Source organism: Rhipicephalus sanguineus, unplaced genomic scaffold (genome assembly GCF_013339695.2).
Source record: "Rhipicephalus sanguineus isolate Rsan-2018 unplaced genomic scaffold, BIME_Rsan_1.4 Seq1856, whole genome shotgun sequence".
NCBI classification, from domain to species: domain Eukaryota; kingdom Metazoa; phylum Arthropoda; class Arachnida; order Ixodida; family Ixodidae; genus Rhipicephalus; species Rhipicephalus sanguineus.
This window is the reverse complement of record NW_023614714.1, coordinates 4,506-24,123: the sequence shown is the minus strand read 5'-3', so window position 1 is coordinate 24,123 and position 19,618 is coordinate 4,506. Positions and strand designations below refer to the sequence as shown.

Below are 19,618 nucleotides of genomic sequence, written 5' to 3'. Positions count from 1 at the left end.
CCGTAGTTGTCCGCCGCCGCCTCCGCCGCCGCCACCGGTGTCCGTAACCAGTATCGATCGAAATAAGAAAAAAAAACGAAATAAGAAAAAAATTCCAGGATGGAACGAGGCTCGAACCTGGGCCCTCTGCGTGGGAACCCAGTATTCAACCTCTGAGCCATGCCAGTGCTTTTTTTTTCTTTCATGGTATTTATTACAAATGTGTGTAATTAGCATACATAGCGAACAAAAAACTCAAGGCGGCCTCTACCAGCGTACAAGCGTTAAACAGAAGTCCTAAAAGGGTACTAAAGCTATACATTTCATGAAGAGTGGATACCAGTCCGGTTGAAACTCCAATTGTTCGTAAAAGTGTTTTAGCTGAAGAGCCATTTGAATGAGATGCAACCGCGATGATACCGTGGGTTCCGCATGCCTGTCTAACATGCGAGTTTTCCATAAACTGTGCATGCCCATTAGTAATAGCATGTCAAAGGGCATAGAATGGCTTTTGGGTGGCATGAGATAACGTATGCTATACGAATTTAAATCGAGTTGTTTTTTAAAAGCCCTTTGTAGAACGTCCCAGAAGAGTATGGCGTCTTTACAGCTGATGAAGCAATGTTCTATAGTTTCCGGAACTTCACAGAGGCGACAGTTAACTGAAGATACAAAGATGCCTTTGCTGCTTAACCAGGTCTTCACAGGCAGCGTCTCTGTGTGCACTTTGTAGAAGAATGTCTTGGATGTTGGTGAAATAGGCATTTTCTTCACACGCACAAGCACGTCGTGTCCAGGCAGTCCAGCATATAGTGAGCGGTACAAAGGTGCAGGAAACAACATATCTAATATGACATTATATAGATTTTTCGTGAACTAGAGAATAAATAGTCGTTAGAGAACCTTACTGTCAAAAACCGCACTTACTCATACACTTCACGCATGAATCCTTGCAAATAGGGAGGCGAGGCACAATTAGCAGATACCACTAAACTTGGTAAAACATCGACGAGATTCACTTGTAAAAATTGTAAAGAGGTTTATTGGGCGAGCCGAACGAACGGGTGGTAGCTCGGAAAAGTACGCAGGTAGAACAAGATGGTGGTGTTCCAACGCCGATCTCGTGCCTTTCTCTCGCGATGATTGATAGCCTTGTTGGTGGCATCGTAAAAACTGGGCCACTGTACATCTTGCGGACCACTGAACTGCGCGTCTGCCGAGGAGAAGACGTGCTTCACTGCAACACAGAGGCCTTATGTTGCACGCAGGCAGCGAGTAGCATGCTCTAATCCACACCCCCCCCCCCTATCTGCCCAGTGAGTGCGTGCCTGCTACATCAGTGTTCTATGCTGGATTGCGTTGGTTCTTTTATGTTGTGTTGTGTACCATGGTCTCATCTTTTTCACTGCCAAATGCTGCCATCTTGGTATTGTTCAAAAGCTGTTTCACTTTTCCACTTGCCATCATCTTCACATATGATGGCCGCGTAGGAAGACAGGAAAAAGATAAAATAATAATAAAAGCCAGATAGCGCTGCTTGTGCGCTCGCTGATGCAGATGTACCTGTTACTGCATCAGCCACGTACACAGAGGTCATAAATGCTATGTTGAACTGACCAGTGAGACCTCAGCAGATACTGGCAACAGCACACATGGGGGAGTGCCTGCAGCAGGGGTTACTGTGGGCTTACACAATGCTTGAATCATAGTTTCCTACAATTACCTAGAGGGAACTCTGGCACTGCGATCGTTCAGCCACTATGGGAATGATGGGTAGTACACAGATTTGCCTAATCTTCGTGCTTGTGGCTTTGTTTATTTGTTTATTTATTAATACTGTCTACCCCAAGTGGGGGTTTTTACGGGAGTGGAAACATACAATTTAGAAGGTAACATACAATGTGTTGCGGCAATTCGAGCAAAAGAAAAATGATCAAGAAGTACATTACAAAATGGAGACATACAGTGAACACAGGCATGTACCATTACATTGTGTGCGTTGAAGGAAAGGAAGGAAAACGGGATAGAGGAAAGACAGGGATGTTAACCAGTTTGGCATAACCGATATGTGCGCATTGAGAAAAAAATAAAAAATAGAAATTGATGAAGAGGGAGGCAAAATATGACATCGTGCACACAGGAATAAAAAAATTTTTTAAATAAATACGACGCATTTGTAACAGAGAAAATAAGTGACTCTAAAGCTGCAGTAAAAGCACTGATGGAGGAAGAAATGATTGGACTTTCATTTTTTTATTGCCCTTGGAAAGAAGCTGTACTTAAATGTCATTTTGGGTGACTGGGGGCTGTATGTACAGGCTGTGTCTGTGTCTAGAGCACGGTTGTGTTTTGGCGTTAGTTTCGGATAAAGGAATGGATTGTTGTGAACTTAGTGAGCCAATTTGAATTGGTGAGCCTAAAAAGGTTTGGGTGGTTAAGTGGAACTGCTGAACATTTGCTGAACTTTGTCTTGCGACAAAGCGGATGCAGGTGACGCGGAGCCAAACGAACGAAGTTTAGACAAATCCGTGCACTAACCGTCATTCTCATGCTGGCTGAAGTGCCATGCGTTGCAGCACCCATAGGCACTAGTGCCAGAGTTCCCTCTAATAAATATTATAGGAAACTCTATGGCTTGAATAAGTTGGAAGTGGTGCTGCTTGTTCCCAGCAGCAACGTGCAACAGATTCAATTAGCCTTGCTGTTGGTAGAATGAGAAGAGAAGAACAGCGACCACTGGCGTAGGAGTGCTTGAGTGTCCTTTTCTTTCCTCCCCTGGAGTTTCAAACATCTGGATGCGATGCTAGTGTCTCAACATTTATGGCACGTCTGCATTTAATTACCTTTTATGTCGACGCTTTCGCTGCTTCATTCACTTCGTCGTACCAAATAAGGCCCTGAAACAGTAACAGTGCATGAGAAAAGCAACAGAATTAAAGAGGGTACTTATAGGGAGCACGAAATGGGGAGGTTCTTACTAATCTGTAATTTGTGTGCATAATGCAAGGAAAGGAGTAAGCATCGGCGTTAATTCAGTATTTGCCATTTCTCGCAGTGTGACTTGTGGGGATTATGTGGCCTCCCAGTCTTCAGAAGACAAGCGTTGGTACCGGGCCTACGTGCTCGAGAAGACGGCCAGTGGGCACACAGTACGATACCTGGACTATGGAAATGACGAACCTAACACAAATGTAATTCCACTTGCACCTGCACACAAGGCGGTCCCTGCTGCAGCGGTGAGATTGCTCACCTCAGACCCCACGTCCTTTAGAGTTGGGCAGGTGCTCAGTTTTTCTGTGGAGTCGGCAGAGGACGGCGCAGTTCGAGGAACTGCTACCTCGCAAGAAGATGGCAAAACGATGGGCACATTTTCTCTGGCTCCATGGCACTCTGGTCTGGACATTATGGAACCTGTGGCACCAGCTGCTTCGAAACCTGTTGTGCCAGCTGCTTCAAAACCCATGTCACCAGTTGCTTCAAAACCAGTGGCGCCAGCAGCTTCGAAATCCACGTCGCCCATTGCTTCGAAACCAGTGACACCAGCTGCTTCAAAACCTGTGGCTGCTTCATCTCCACCTGTTCCAGTAAGAAAATTCTGATGGTCTCTCAAGCCCTCATTATCCTCGCACAAAATGTTGTACAGTTATTGGCTAATACAGTCAACAGATGATTTTTCAGGAAGTCAGTTTTTTGGACATCCTTGAAAATTTGGACGCTCTCACGGCAACGCCACAAGCCCTATAGAGTCAGTGTATGTGAACGTCTAAAATTTTAGACGTGTAAACTCTTTGGTGTCCCATTTTTCTTTCTGCACCGATTGCAATTCCGAAACCGTATTTAATAGGAGCAACCAACACTTTCGTGGGTCAATTAGTCTGAGGCTGCAAAGGATTCCAAAAGTCAGCTTTGCAGCAGTGCAAGGTTATGTCTTGATGAAATGCATCGTGAGGATTCTTTATTTTTTGTCGCATCAGTTAGCACACAAAAAGGAAAAGCCTGCTTTGCTTTTTTTTGTGTGTGTGTTTGATCTGATAAGGCATCTCTTGTGCTGTGCAGTGGCGACCAGACTTGGAAATCAAGCTGAGCTTGCCTTGTGCCGCAGCTCTCGTGTTAATGCGACAAGTTTGGCAGTGGTTGTCACTTGTTTTGAAAGATAAATTCATTAGATCAGTTTTTGTTACTGACGATCCCTCCGTCATAGGAATTGTTATTTATTTATTTATTTATTTATTTATTTATTTATTTATTTATTTATTTATTGTACCCTCAGGGCCCGAAGGCATTACAGAGGGGAGTGGGGATACAAAAAGAATACAATAAACAGCAAAGCATAAAGAAAAAAAAAAGTAAAAGTACAAAGTGGCTGGCGAAAACTCACCACAGGACAAAAAAGGAAAAATAGCAGCGGGAATACACGAGAACAATTTTGATAATAAGAGATAAAATTATACAAAGAGTAACAACCATAAATATATTCACAAGATAGCAATTGTTTCACGAAACATATTAATATCTGTTATGTCAGCGATGTCATGAGGAAGGTCATTCCAACTGACACAAGTTCTGGGTACGAATGAGTCATGAAAACATTTAGTGTGACAAGATGGAATCCCGACTTTATTGCCGTGATCAATGTGAGCCGATATGTATGAGGGCCTTGTGAGTAATTTGTTTTTCAGATAGTTGTTGTAGTAAATTTCATGAAAAAGACATGTCACGAAAGCGAAAACTGTCCTTGCAGAAGTAGTTGAATGTTTATTATACATTGATATACGGGAGCTTCTACAATGTCTATTGGTGTTTGGCAGCTACAGCACCACTTGATGTGGACACACCCATGCTGGTGGTGCACCTCCATCCTGACTAACGTCCGTGAACATGCTTAAACCTTCGTGGTAGCTTTAGTAGTAACATACAGCTGGACAAACCATATGGTGAATCCCGTGTAAAGATAGCTTATACATGCACATAAACACTAACTCGACATGCACTCTTTCAAAGCGTCGTCATTTGAATATAGAAACGGGAAGGTGTGCGCTCCCTACCAGAGTTGGTGCCACTGCATTTGAGGCAGTAGGCGGCGGAGAAGCACCATTAGTTCATTTGGAAGCGGCCTTACACTGGCGAGGAGGCGTCACACACTGACGTGAAAGGCGAATTGCAGAACTGCATCGTCACCAAAATGAATCGCTGTGGACGCTGCATTTCACCAACCATAGTTTTCTACAATATTGCAGTGATAGCCTCCGCCGCAATGAGACTACCGAAACGCTCGCAGTTGCTGCTCGTTAGTATCATGATACATTAGCCGGGGTCTCAGTCTCCCGCAATGCGCCGTTGCTAGTGTTCTCAGGCCGTTCCATTCCCACAGGGAGAGTGTAATCGGAGAAAGTGGTGTGACAGCCAGAAGAGCGTCAGTCTTCTTTACTGAGCTTCGCCTAAGGTCGCCATCCCAGTGAACATTTAAGAGTTAACAGAAAGTTCACATCACGTCCGGGCTCGAAACGCGACGGACGTCGCGTCTCCCGTCTAGTCTGGCCATGATTGCTGACAGTTCAAGCGGGGAATGCGGTGTGACAGCCAGGCGAGCGTTGCAGAGCTATTTTTTTTATATGGATGGATTCTATGACTGATGCTTGTGCTAACCCCGCCACCTCGCAGTGTAAGGCGTTGACAAAATTACGCCGAATGGGAGGGCTGTAGCAACGGTGCAACGGCGCGTTGTTGGAGCTAATTGCGGAGGTCATGCATTACTTTACTCACTCTACCATTCCCAGATGGCAACACCACCTCACTAAACAAGAGCACTGCGAGTGGAAAGTGTGAGAGATAAAAGGTGCATTCGTAAAGCATCCTGCATGTGTGGCTGTGGCACAGTGGTTAGAGCTTCCGTCACCTATCGTCGCGGACCGAGAAGTCGTGGGTTCGACTCCCACTTAGGGAACTTTTTCTAATTTTTTTCTTTGCCATTTGCTCGTGTGCATTTTGCTGACGTATTTTCGTGATGGAAATACGTCATGAAAGGCTTGGTGGAGCCCGGCATAAAACATTTTCGTGTTATAAACTCTCTGTAGACGTCACTGGCAGGTGCATACTTGAGCCGGACGCCCAACGCGGTGTGGTGTTGGTGGGCTGCTTCCGTGCTCTTGTGCTTGCCATTAATCTTGACGTTGGGCAGGTTTTAATTTGTCCTAGTGTATTATAACTCTCAGACTTTGTGATCTAGCACATGGAAAACAGCGAACAAGAACATGGGATTGAACATTTAGAGTTTAAGGAGGGACCCTGCCTCAGGAATGACCTGGAATGAATACTGTGTAGTAAAACAAGAATGGATGTTCTAAACCAATTTCAACAAAAGTTATAGCACTGAACGTGTGCGAGTGAGTCGATGTCAAGCTGGGATTTTGCTCACGAAAGTTCACCATACCATAACTTTTGTTCAAATGGGTTTAGAACATCCATTCTGGCTCTAATGCATATAGTATTCATCCCAGGTTTCTTTGATATGCCAATTTGTTTAATAACTCTCAGAGTTCAGAAATAAATAACATGGTATATAAAATGTTTGATACTTCAAATATAAACTGTACTAGAAAAATAATTGCATATTTGAAATCTGGACATAAAAATCTGCTCAAAAATAAAGAAATATTTATTAAAGCAAGGTCACCCTTTAAACCCGTTTTTTTGTTATTTATACTAATTTCTTTCTTTTTATCATTTTTGCAATTGGCCCTTGGTTTAGACAGTGGTACACTATGTGTCTGCCACTTCAGAGCATGCCGTGGCCTTAAGTTTGGACGTAACTAACTTACTCTCTGCAGTTAGTCTGAGATACCGGCAACATCAATGCCAATGTGCACTGTGAAGCCACCTTACATGTTGAAAGACTTCAAATGCGGTTCTTGCATTTGCCATCCCCAGCAGCTACAGTCAATGCTTAGCCTCGTCCAGACTGGCGACAGCCTTCCCATGCAAGTGACTGTGTCTGCCCGGAACATGGTGTGGTGCCTCACCATGACTCCCAGTGTTGCTGGCCCCTTGATTCAAGTTGAGCAAAGGCTCCAAGACGAGGGCAATGAGCTTGGTGACAAAGGTGCGACTCACAAGTAAGTGAACTGCTTCCACTTGGGATTGTATTTATTCACTGACCATTTTGGGAAGTTACCTCCCTAGTGTCTCCTCCTTACACCAGGGTGTCTACTGACCGGGAAAACCGGGAATTCTCAGGGATTTTGGGTAGTCTGGAAATTCTCGGGGAAAACTCAGGGAAATTGTGCTCCCATCAGGGAAAATCCACAGTAACTTTATTGAAAGGCAACGAAAGTCGCGGTAGCGCTGGCTCGATATTTTGTGAACGCATTTTTCAGATCGAATGGCCGCTGCGGCTGCGGGGAAGTGGCGCACCTCGATGCTCTCATCGCCTTCCAAGCGGTGAAGTGGGAGAGAATCCGGCTAATGAGCGGCATGCGGGAACCATGAACCACGAGACATCGTATTGCGCAATGTTGTCAGGGTGTTCTGTGTATACGCGGTGTAGTTCTGTATTCTTCTCGTGCGTGCTGTGCGTCAGCGCCCGATGTGGTGTTTTTGTTGTCGCCGCGTGTCAAGTAACAAGCATGATTAGTTGTAGAAGCGGTAGCAGTAGATGTAACGAGCTTGAGTTATCTTGCAAGCGATCGCGATTGTTCAGGAAGCGGATGTCTTCGACAAGGTTGGTATCTGGCAAGTCATCCCGATCGGCGAGAAGAAAGACGACGCTTGTTGGCTGTTATCGGAGAGCTCACTCGCTCTAATCCCGAGCTTCAAAGATGCTATTTATGACTCCGTGAAGAATATAATAAATTTCCAGGCGAGAGCTAGCGTAACTAACGGGTCCATTCACAGCAAGTGAAAGCTTTTTTCTTTCTTTTTTTCCCGATGAGGGCACTGCTGAAACAAGTTTTAGGCAGTCGACCGATATTTTTGGGGGCTGCAGCTCGCAATTACCAGCAACACCACGTGGATGTTTGCTACAGAGCCGAATTACAAAACTTTTCAGAGCCAACGCATAGCGGCGACCGAAATTCGCGACACCAGCACGGGTCCCGTTTGCTCGATTCGGCGCGCGATGTCGGAAAACAGTGACGTTTCCACCATAATCGGATGTGCCGTAATTCAGGCTGTTGCCGTGCTTTCATGCGATCTTAGCCCGCAGCTATATTGCTTTTTTTTTTTTTTTTTGCGATAGCAATTATATACACTGCGACGTGAATTTTTTGCCTTCGCCATGATCTTCCTTATCAAGTCCAAATCGCGATTACATCACCCCGCGCGTCGTATGCTCCATGCGCGAGTGAAAGCGCGCGAGCGCTGCCGACGAACGGGGCTTAAGCAGAGATAAACGAGCCGACCGTCTCCTTCGCGCGATGGGCACACGGAGATAAGAGCCGGCGGGTTGTGGAAGTGTGTGTTGGGGGGGGGGGAGGCTGCGTGAGTCCGACAGAAAGTGCGTACTTTGTACCAGCGCGCGTGGTCGCGTGCGTCGCTGTATCTTTAGTGGGGATCAGCAGACGGCTCATACCTTTGTAAGTGCTGTGCTCTAATTGCAAAACTTCCGTTGAAGCCATAGCAGTGGCGGATCCAGGGGGGGGGGGGGGGGGCGGTAGCGGCGATCGCCCCCCCCCCCCCTTAAGCCAGCCCCCGCCCCCTCCCTTCAGTGCCTGTCGTCCACCTCCTTTGTCAGGCTGCCTGTTGAGTTTGCCCCCTTTTTCAGGCTGCTTTGCCAGCCACTGCCCAAAAGGGGTAAAGAGAATCTTGTCCCTGCTCTCTACCTCTCTCATCGCTCTACCTTTTCCTGCTTCCCTATGCACATTTACAATGAAGGCTTCTTGCGTGACCCACCAAAATGCACTGCTGAGCGGGGGCTTCAGCCTTTGTACCCCCCCCCCCCCCCCATTAGGTACCTGAATCCGCCCCTGAGCCATAGATAGGGCACTTCTCTTAGTGCAGCGGCTGCGTTTCCTGAAGGAGTGAGCTGCTAGCCTATATTCATATAAAATTCCTCTTTGTTGCTATCAGATTTACTATTTTGCTCTCGCGGTGAAACTGTGACTTTTTTCTAACGTGGGATGGTTTTCGATGTCTTGCGTTCCTGGAGAGCAAATGGTTCGGCTGGGCAACATGGTAGTAAAGGCGTTGCATTGCTCTGGGCAATGCGCGAGGATTTGACAACAACCCGCAGCAGTAGAACAAGCGCAATTCCACAGTGCATTAAACCCGCATTTGTTTCGTATTTACATGTGACACTCTGGCAAGGCATTTAATTGTGATTGCTGCACCTCAAGCTCAACAAAACTAACTTTTTTTCACGCAGAAAATAAAAAAAAGTTTTTTCATGTTGCATATTAGCCGAGCATTCTTGTGGCATTCTGTGGCAGATTAATCCTTCAGTAACTATGCCTTGCATGAAAGGTCGAATTTCAGTTTAACGAAGTTTCGATATAACGAAGAGAGTTGCCACTTTTACCAACTTCGCTATATTGAGGTTTAGCTGTTCTATGTACTATTCAAATGGGATTAAGTCGTTTTTATTTTCTAACGTGCGTATTAGAGTGTGACATCACCGAGTGATATGGTCTCTATCCATCTTGACATAAAACCAAGTTCTGTTTCACTCAGGGAATTTTAGCAAAAACACTCAGGGAAAACCCCTGTTACTCACTCCAGTACATGGGCTGTGCCTGGCAAGGCTGTGGCTTTCTGATTAAACCCAGGTGCATGCAGTGTTCTAGACAGCTGTCAACAAGTCTATCAACAAGCATGTTACATGAAAGCTTCTTAGGGCAACTCGTACCCTGGCTAGTTGGTTAGTGAAGCCGTTGCAGTGCAAAAAAACAGAGTAGCGGCACCTTTCAGTGCTCGTAGTGTGTGGTAGCACTGTGTTTGTGTGCTTTTTTTTTGTGCTAAAGTGGTTTCATTAAATGTTTCTTTCATCTGGTCGCTTTTGGTGCATTGATTTGTCCTATTGTTGCCCAATTTTAACTGCTATGTTCCCTTTTCAGGGTCAATTGTGGCGATTTTGTTGCTTCCCGATCATCGGAAGACAGGCGGTGGTACCGGGCCTGTGTGACTGAGAAGACTGCCAGTGGGCACACAGTGCGATACTTGGATTATGGAAACGAAGAGTCCAACACAGACATTTTTCCTCTTGAACCAACACACTTGACAGTGCCTGCTGCTGCTGTTCGTGTGATGACATCAGACCCCACATCATTCAGAGTTGGGCAACTGCTCAGCTTCATGGTTGAGTCTATGGATGGTGGCACAGTTCGAGGAACTGCCACCTCGGAGGAAGATGGCAGGAAGATGGGCACATTTGCTCTGGCTCCCTGGAACCGTGATCTCAATGCCGGAGAACCTGTGGTGTCGCCTTCTCCACCGAAACCTGCAGCTGCTGCAGCCGCTCCTGTAAGGCAGTTCTGTCATAATGAAAATGTTCTTAACAGTTGCATGTATGAGGTTCTAGCTGCACCCTGTTCATTTTACTTAAAAGTCAGTTTGATATAGCAAACGTCAATATAATGAAATTCACAGCAGAGCAAAGTGATTTTTCATTTTTTTATAACGTCATGTTCATAGAACCTTTTTTTAACCTAATTTTTAACCTAATTTTAGTGAAGCATGTTTATCTGTGTTAGAACATATTGACTACCATTGGCTGATGTAAGTGATAGGCAGCTGATATCGATAGTGACTTGCTAGAAAGGCGGATTGATGTTTTCAGGAGCTACACGTCCTACTACCATATTTACTCGAATCTAGGCCGCCCTCGATTGCAGGAGCTTAGTAGCAGCTTAGTACCGTATTTGGCTCCACACACAACTCTCATCAGTGCCTATAGTAGGATACAACTTTAGAAGTCTGTGGCATTCCTTCCTCAAAGGCGTATGCACACAAGCCTGCACCAATGGGTGCGTCCTCCAGACTGACGTCATGGTAACCCCGCCTTCAGAGATAATAGCAGAGTGCATGAACGGGACTATTTCTTTATCCGCGGAGGCAGTCGGTTGACGGGCTTCGGTCATCTGGGCGGGGCCTCTCCATACTTCCTCAGTTGTATCCGACTATAATTTGGTGTTATGGCTGCCGGTAAGTTACCAGCATGAGTCGCTGCAGAGGTGGTAGCACTAAATGTAATGGCCTATCACTTATCTTCAGAGCAATCTAAATCATTCAAGAAACTGATGTCGCCAGCAAGGCTATCTAGCGATATTGATGAGCGAAAAAAAAAGAGAAAGGTTGTCGTTGCTTGTAAGAGTTATCACAGAACTCATTTTCCAACCTGAACTTGAAGGGAACTACCCGGGACTTGCTGATTAAAAGGATAAACTTCCTGTAAAGCAATCTGATCTAACATGCGCTTGTGCTGTGGCTTGTGGCTGATATTGCATTATGCTGTGAAACTTCTCCCTTTCTTTAGAAAACGCACAGATCAGTGTACTGATCTGTGCGTTTAATTTAATTTTGCGTTTAATTTAATTAAATTAATTCCAACTTTGGCACAGGTATAGCAGTGCCTATACAGATCAGCATTGAAATTCTCTGGAGGCACTGTGGCAGTCTCAGCAAAAAACAGCCACCAACAGGCACACCTGTGTGAGCTATTGCTGTCAATGTTGTAGGCATGTAGCACTTTGTTTAAAATGAATAAGCTGCAGGATTGGTTGTGAAGCATTACACTTGCTGCTAGTTAGATCCTTGCTTCAGAATATGCAAAGGTGCACAACATGCCGCATATATTTCAACGCTTATTCCTATCTTCGTATTGGAGAAACACGATCTACTTGTCATTATGCCACTATACCACTAAAGGCAGCTTGCCATGGCTTTGTTTCTCATGCCTTCTTCTTTTGGCATAACTATTTTGGTTTTTAGTAGAGCTGTGCGAATAGCAAAATTTTGGGTACGAAGCGAATTCGAATATTCAAGTGTGAGTGCGAATCGAATCGAATATTTTTCAAATATTTCTAGAATATTTCTAGAATATTTTTCAAATACTTCGAAGCGAAATTGCAGAAAAAAAAGTTAGAGAGGATTCCTAAGCATATTCTTATGAGATAGCAACATGAAAGTGTTTCTTTTCACTAGGTTGATGAAGCATTGGCGGGGTGGTGTTTCATAGTTGTCTTATCAAGAATGAAGCAATGTAGAGGCTGAATTGTATTTATGTACATGATTTGGTGCAACCAAAGTGTTGCCGACAACACTTTACACGTTATAGGCAAAGATGCCATTTCCTCAGCCTCTCCTCCTCTGATGCCCAACTGATGTGGCAGACAAGGGTCTGCTCCCTTGAAGTCCGGAGTTCCAAATCTGCCTCGTAGACATCGATATATAAAAACAACCGAAATTTTGGATGCTAAAAAGTTTCGGCTTCTAATTTTTCGGACTTCCTGCCCAAATTTCGGGTCCGAAACAGCATTGAGCCCCCACCTCTGCCACATCTTTCATCTCCGTGTTGGAACCAGCGTTTTCTTGAGTTAATACATTTGCAACCGCAGCAGAGCTTGAAAGGCAGCTTTGCCGCAATACCGGGGTGCGATGGGGTGAAGCATATTGAAAATCTAGGGACCACTTCCAATCGGACGTTGTCTCTTGGCAAAGTTCGACCGCAACGGAGCTTGAAAAGCAGCTTTGCCGCAATACCGAGGTGTGATGAGGTGAAGCATATTGAAAATTTAGGGACCACTTTCAATCGGACGTTGACTGTCTTGGCAAAGTTAGACCGTAAGGGAGCTTGAAAGGCAGCTTTGCCGCAATATCAGAGTGTGATGAGGTGAAGCATAATGAAAATGTGAAGGGGTCACTTTCAATCGGGCGTTGGCTGTATTTGTTTTTGGGAAGTTCGAATAGTTTGAATAGTAAAATTCCAGTGCGAATCGAATCGAGAAAAAGATTCGAAATTTTGAATATTCGCACACCCCTAGTTTTTAGTTCTAGAACTGCTTGAAGATGCTTCTTTATAAAACCCTCGTGCGCTCGAAATTGGAGTACGCTGCTGCAATCTGGAACCCTCACCACGAAAACTTGATTAGGCACCTTGAGCTAATTCAAAATAACGCTGCACGTTTTATTCTATCGGATTATCACCGTACATCAAGCGTAACAGCAATGAAGCACCATTTGTCACTGCCACCTCTATCACTGCGTCGCAAGTACTTCCGCCTTTGCCTTTTCCATAAGACCTACCATCATCCATCACTGCGTAACGAGCTCATTACGCCTCCCACATATCACTCCTCTCGGATCGACCACGAACACAAGGTTAAAGGTACTTTCTGCTACACAAACACATTTTCTTGCTCCTTCATACCGGTCACATCAAACGATTGGAATCAGCTACCAGGTGACATCGTTTCCATCTCTGATCACTCCCTCTTTCGTCATTCTTTATCAGTTCACCTATTTCGCGATAGCTCTCCCTAGTCATCCGATCTATTCCCCCTCCCTACGAATTTGTCTCCATGTGTCAAGATGCCAGCGTTTTCCAGTGGATTCTTGATTTTTTCTGTGTGTGTGTTATTTCTCTTACTTTTACACTTTCTTGCTAGTACTGTATAATTTTACCACATTCACTATTTGCTTCTTGTGATTTGCTTATTTTTACGTTTCACTTTTGTTGCGTTTCATTGAGTAGAGATGTTTTTTGCTTTAGTCTTGTTCATGTATAAAATAGCACGTTTTTTTTTTTCGTTGTTTTGTATTTTTCATGTTGTAACCCACTCCCCTCTGTAAAGCTTCGGCGATTGAGGGTAACAAAATAAATAAATAAAAAATAAATAAGTTGCAGCTTGACTGTGTTGATGTTAACTCATTAGTAAGGGTGCCCAAGATGTGGCCTGTCTCTTGGCAACTACTCTTGTTCATTTCATTTTGGCTATAACTGTAAACTGTACCCTTTGAGCTGTGTTTTGTTCGGGAAGATCTTGCTACAATCTCAGCATTTGGGCGGAACACACCTGCCATAGTTGCGGTATGTCTTGCGGGATGGACGAATCATTATATTCATTCTTTGTTCTGAGTGCACTACTTTATGTAAAGTATGTTCACGTTGCCCGCAGCCTAGTGCCTCTCCACCTTCCCAACCATTGCCAAGCCAGCAGATGGATGCCAAGGTTCTGCATGTGCCACAGCGGAAGCTCCCAACGACCAAGTGCCCCATGATACCTGTCTGGAAAACACCAGAGGTTCTGTACCTACACCAGCAGAGCCTGGCGTCAGAGTTGCAGGCCATGATGGAGGCACTGAACACCTGGGTTAAGAGTGAGCGGCCCGAGCCAACTGTGACGAAGTACTCCAAGGGGGACTATGTATGTGCACTCTTCAGCGAGGATGCTACTTGGTATAGAGGCCAGGTAGGTGTGCTTGTTTGTGTGAGGTGACTCGGCTGATATAGACAGTGTCAGCTAAGTTGCCCGTATGTCAGCAACCTGCGGTGTTACCCCTCCAGTCTCTTTGTCCTTTTTTCACATGGTGTTTATATACAGTAGACTCTCAGTAAACGGAATTTGCTGCTTAATGGAACAACCGCCTGTAATATGGTTGGTTTCGTGCCTGAATGCTGCAACCCAGTGCATCTTTCAGTAAACGAAACTCCTGTTAAACGCAATATACCTAGAAGTACATTTACAGCGCAAACGCAAAGATGCACCACAAAGAAAGAAACGACACACACAAGGGGTTTTTTTCTTTGTGGTGCGTCTTTGCGTTTGCACTGTAAATGTACTTCTAGGATTATGAATCAACTAGGCCCAAAAGAAGTTTTACTGAAACGGAATGTAATTTCTTGGTTCCTTCAGGTTCCGTTTAAAGATATTCTACTGTATATTAATACAGTAAAAGCTCGTTAATTTGACTCTCGTTAATTCGGAAAATCGGTTAATTCGGACACGTCATCTGGTTCCTGTAAATATACGCATCACTCTATGAGACTGGGTGCTCGTTATTTCGGACAGATTTGACCGCAAATCTGATAATTCGGCGACTTTCGGGCCGCTGGTGAGGCTCATTCGGAACAGAAGTGAAGCTCAAACGCAGCATCGCCGTGGACATCAATTATCGACTTGGCTTGACTTGAGACTGGTTGAACGCCTTTTCTTCGTGTGTGTTGTTGGCCGTGCCATTTTATTGCTTTGTTCCCGTTGGTGTGCTGCATCGTTGAACGTTGTTTTATCGAACGATTCAGTACGGCTCCTTTAGCTTGATTGTTGCTGGTGCTTTTGTGCTGACTTTTCGTGTGAACGCACTCTCCGCCGATGGCAACGCCGGCGAAGCGGCCCAAGTACGAGGCAAAGGACTTCACGGCCAAAGTAGAAATTTTGCGTGCCCTGAAAAATGGGCTTTGACAAGAAGTTGCTCCTGTGCCTTGACGTCGGCAAACAATACGACGTGAGTCTCCTGAGCGCAGTTAGCATTCTCGCGTATGTGTGGCAGAACACGCCTGCACACGCCATTGCCAACTGTTTCAGACACAGTGGCTTTGTTTTAACTGACTCCAGCGATGCCGAAGTGTCGCCGGACGACGGTGCCGATGATGGGCAGGATTTCGGAAGTGTTGTGCCTGATGCAGTGACACTAGAGGATTATATCGGCATTGATGATGGCGTTGCCACTGCCGGCTGTCTGACTGATGAGCAAATCATCAAGGAAGTGATGCATGGCAACGAATCTGAGAACGAAGAGCCTGAAGAGGAGCAGCCACACCATGAGCCACACGGGCCCCCTCGCACTGTGAAGGAAGTCGCGGAGGTCCTCGTCGTCCTTGAAGAATTTTGTTTTGGCGCTGCAGACAGCATGCGAGCTGCTGAGCACCTTGAAGGGCTCAGAAAAATTGTGTCCGCGCGAATTTCTGCTCGAAAACAGACACACATCCGCGATGACTTTGTAAAGTAAAGGTATGTTGAAAAAACTCTTGCATTTATTGTGTTTATTTCGACCATTCAATCAGGGGCGTAGCCAATAGGGGGGGTTGGGGGTTCAACCCCCCCCCCCCCCCACCCCCACAAATTTTTCAATTTTGCTTTTGTATATATACACGTACACATACAAACTCACGCACGAACAAACATAAAGTATGGTTGACCCCCCCCCCCCCCCCCCCCGAAAAAAATTTCTGGCTATGCTCCTGCATTCGATAATTCGGACATTCGGTTAATTCGGAGATTTTTTCCGGTCCCTAGAAATCCGAATTAACGAGCTTTTACTGTACACAGATAGAAGGTTTGGATAGAGCATCTGAAGACATGCTTTTCAGTATTCTTTTTTCTTCTGTATATTATTTATTTAGTTTTCCTTGTTTCTAAGGACAACTTAGAAACAAGGAAAAGAAGGTTTCCAAGCTGCAGTCATGATTTGACGGGGCATGCAGAATCGACACGAATATAAAGAAAGAAGACTCCAAGTAATAAGTTCTGGCTGCAGCCAGTAGTCTCGGACACCTCTTGTAGCTAACGCAGAGGTTAGCATTTGCTGCTTTAAAGGCCAACTCCGGCGATTTTTTGGCCATGTCAAAGCAATGGTGCTTTTATGTTCCTGAGACGCTCCTGTTACGGGCCCGATAGCAGAAATACTCGGCAAATTGGAGAATAATTTTAAATAAGCAAAAAAGCGCAACACCGAAACCGAAACCCAACCGAGTGTACTGTCTACGTATGACGTAGACGTTGTTACGAACGAACCGGAAGTTGTGCAAGGCATGCCGGTCACGCCGGCGCGGAGTATGAAAACTGTGACAGCCGGGACGACCAGTGAAGCGCCGGCCAAACCAACTCTGTCTGTCGCCTTGTGCACAGCAGACGCTCTCTGTAGCGGCCTAAGCGCCGAAGTTAGCGGTGCCCTCGGCTGCGTCACTTCCGCCGCCTTGCCAACACTGACGTCACAGACGCAATGTTGCCAATAATTGTGGGAAGCCAGGAGGGCGTTTGCAGACAATCTTTAAAATTCATTTGCAAACAATCTACGCATGTCTCAAGCCTGTAATTTGGCATAAATGACGGAAACTTACAAAGGAACGTACCCAGCGAATTTCACTGAGATCCATCGACCTCGAAAAATCGCCGGAGTTGGCCTTTAACAGGTGGGCAACGAGTCAAAACAGCAGGCGTCCACATTAACTTTTCATAGTGCGTGGAACATTGGGTATACACTCAAACCTCGATATAACGAACACGGATATAACGAATTATCGGTTATAACGAAGTAAATGATGAATAGTCTTGTCATAGATACAGTGTTACAAATAAACGTTTATAACGAATTTTCGGATATAACGAAGTTATTTTCGTGGCAGATGTGACTGTTATTATGAGGTTTGAGTGTACATGTAACATGCTGGCATTCCTGCCCTGTGCAGGTGCTGACTGAGAGGTCGCCTGATGGCAAGTACCTGGTGCTGTTCATAGACTTTGGCAACAACGAGCAGCTGCCAGTGTCATCGCTGCGTCCGCTGCCACCACGATTTGCAGAGGCACCGTTATTTACCTTCGGTGTGGTGCCACAGAATGTGCGGCCAGCTGACCCACGACTTGCTTCCCTGCTGGAGCAGGAGCCTTTTGCAGTCGTGCAAGTGGACAAGACACGTTCAGGCGTGCCGATTGTTCGCCTTGAGCGCAAGGATGGCACCTGCCTCAATGACCTCATTCGTGGCGTTCGTCCCAAGGTAATTCATGGCAACCCAAAACCACCTGAAGTTATGGAAAACTTTGCAGTCATCCATGAGGTGTATAGCATAGACTGCTTATTTATAGCAAATCGCTAGAGCCCCAGTTAACTAGGCTTGTGCAAATATTCGAGCACTTCCAAACGACTGTTACAGTATTAGAATTCGCTTCGATTCGAATTTAAATTATTGGAAATTTGGAAGTATTTGAAATGAACGAATAGATGTAAATTAGTCCGCATGTATTCCCCTGTGAAGGTGGTTTCACTGCAGTGGAGGGGTGCTGCACCGTGAATACATCTTTCCAAGGAAAACCCGCACTGCCGCAAAGCGCCACTTCAAGGTTAAATGAACAAATTGCCCTCACATCGATTCATCATTTTTTAAGTTTGAAGCTCGTTATACCGACTTATATGCTCTAAGTATAGTAAATTTTAAGATGTAACATATTTTATGGGTTATCACTTGCATTTCACCGAAAGTCAAATGCTGCTACTATTCAAAGTTGCTTCCGCTTCCCTTGAACCAAAAAGAATGACATTTGCACATGCCTTGTCTCAATTAAAAAATATGTGCTGGTTAGTTGGGTCATGACAAATATGCTCATTTTTCTTTAAATATGTGATACAGTCGCCGACCGTTTATTCGGACTCGGCGGGAACCGCCGAAAAGTCCGAATAATCTGGAGTCCGAAAAAAAGGATTCACCAGAAAAAAGCACTTCATTGGCACAGAGGCTGGAAAAAACTTGTTAGTGCACGTCTGCACACATGTACGCTTACGCGCGACCAAGTCGGCCTGTATTTCAGCCAATGTTTGGCCACCCCTGTTGGTCGGCAATACAGTCGAACATGGATATATCGAACTCGAAGGGGATCGCGAATTAGTTCGATATATGAAAAGTTCGATATAAAAAAATACAGGCCCCGAGACCTCACCAGTGGCGGATGATCACCTACAATCGGCGCATTCAAGAATGACAACTTCCTGGACACAAACTGAGGAGCCAAAGAGCAGCAATGCACATGACTTCACTGTGGAGCGTGTGTTGCTGGTGAATAGCCACAATAAAAGCTTCTCCGCTACCTAGGCATACCCCTCCTTGGGAGTCTACAATGCGCTGCTGTATCATTTGCTGTGGCATTCAGCATGAATTACTGGTATATTCATTCTATTGCCGCGTGCGTTCCTTATTATCACTTTTGTTGTATTCAGTTTTCGCCCACAAAGACTGCCAGCAACGCTCAGCGCGAACCGCGCCTCAGTGTTCGAGAAGCTGCGCGAGATTAGTAGATCGTTTTGTTAAGATTGCGCGCAAGACGCGAACGCCCGAGCTTATTCTAGAACATGCGCAACAAGCAGCGATATCGCTGGAAAGTTCGATAGCGCCTGTATAAAAGCCGACGCGCTTCACCACTTGTCAGTTGATCGACGGACGACGCCCTGTTCGCCGCTATCTTTGTACAGCGTGTATTGCTGTAGTACTAGTTCTCATTTTCCGGCCACAAGTTCGGCCAAATAAACAGTTTCATCCTGCAAACGCCGACTGCTGTCTTCGTCGACGTCACGACCACGTGACATCTGGTGGAGGTGCAGCTTCTTCCATGATCCGGACGCCCCCGCGAAGCGCTGACCCAAGCCCAAGCCGCGAGGAGGACGACAGCAAAGAAAACCCGGATCGTCGAACAAGCCGCAGGCAGAAGGGACTGCAGCCAGAGCACGGGCTCCTTCCCGAACAAACCAGGCAGCCCAAGGTCCCAACACCCACCGCAGCGACGATGACCGACCCCGTGCAGCCTGCGCCGATCCTACTCCGGCAGCCCAAGGAGCCGCCAACCTTCCGCGGGTCGTCATTCGAAGACCCGGACACCTGGCTCGAGACTTTCGAAAGGGTCTCGACATTTAACAACAGGACCCCCGACGACAACCTGCGCCACGT

At 45.7% G+C, this 19,618-nt stretch overlaps 1 protein-coding gene across 1 annotated transcript in view; it reads left to right on the top strand.

Moving 5' to 3' along the window:
- The window catches only part of LOC119376676 (tudor domain-containing protein 1-like), a gene marked incomplete at its 3' end in the record, with an annotated part of 40,237 nt that extends 22,557 nt beyond the window's left edge, over positions 1-17,680 (top strand). The window contains exons 2-6 of the mRNA XM_037646429.1: positions 2,987-3,563; positions 6,907-7,091; positions 10,026-10,431; positions 14,085-14,378; positions 17,375-17,680. Coding sequence (XP_037502357.1) covers positions 2,987-3,563; positions 6,907-7,091; positions 10,026-10,431; positions 14,085-14,378; positions 17,375-17,680 — 1,768 coding nt within the window. The remainder of the gene's footprint in view (positions 1-2,986; positions 3,564-6,906; positions 7,092-10,025; positions 10,432-14,084; positions 14,379-17,374) is intronic.
- Between the last annotated feature and the right edge of the window lie 1,938 nt (positions 17,681-19,618).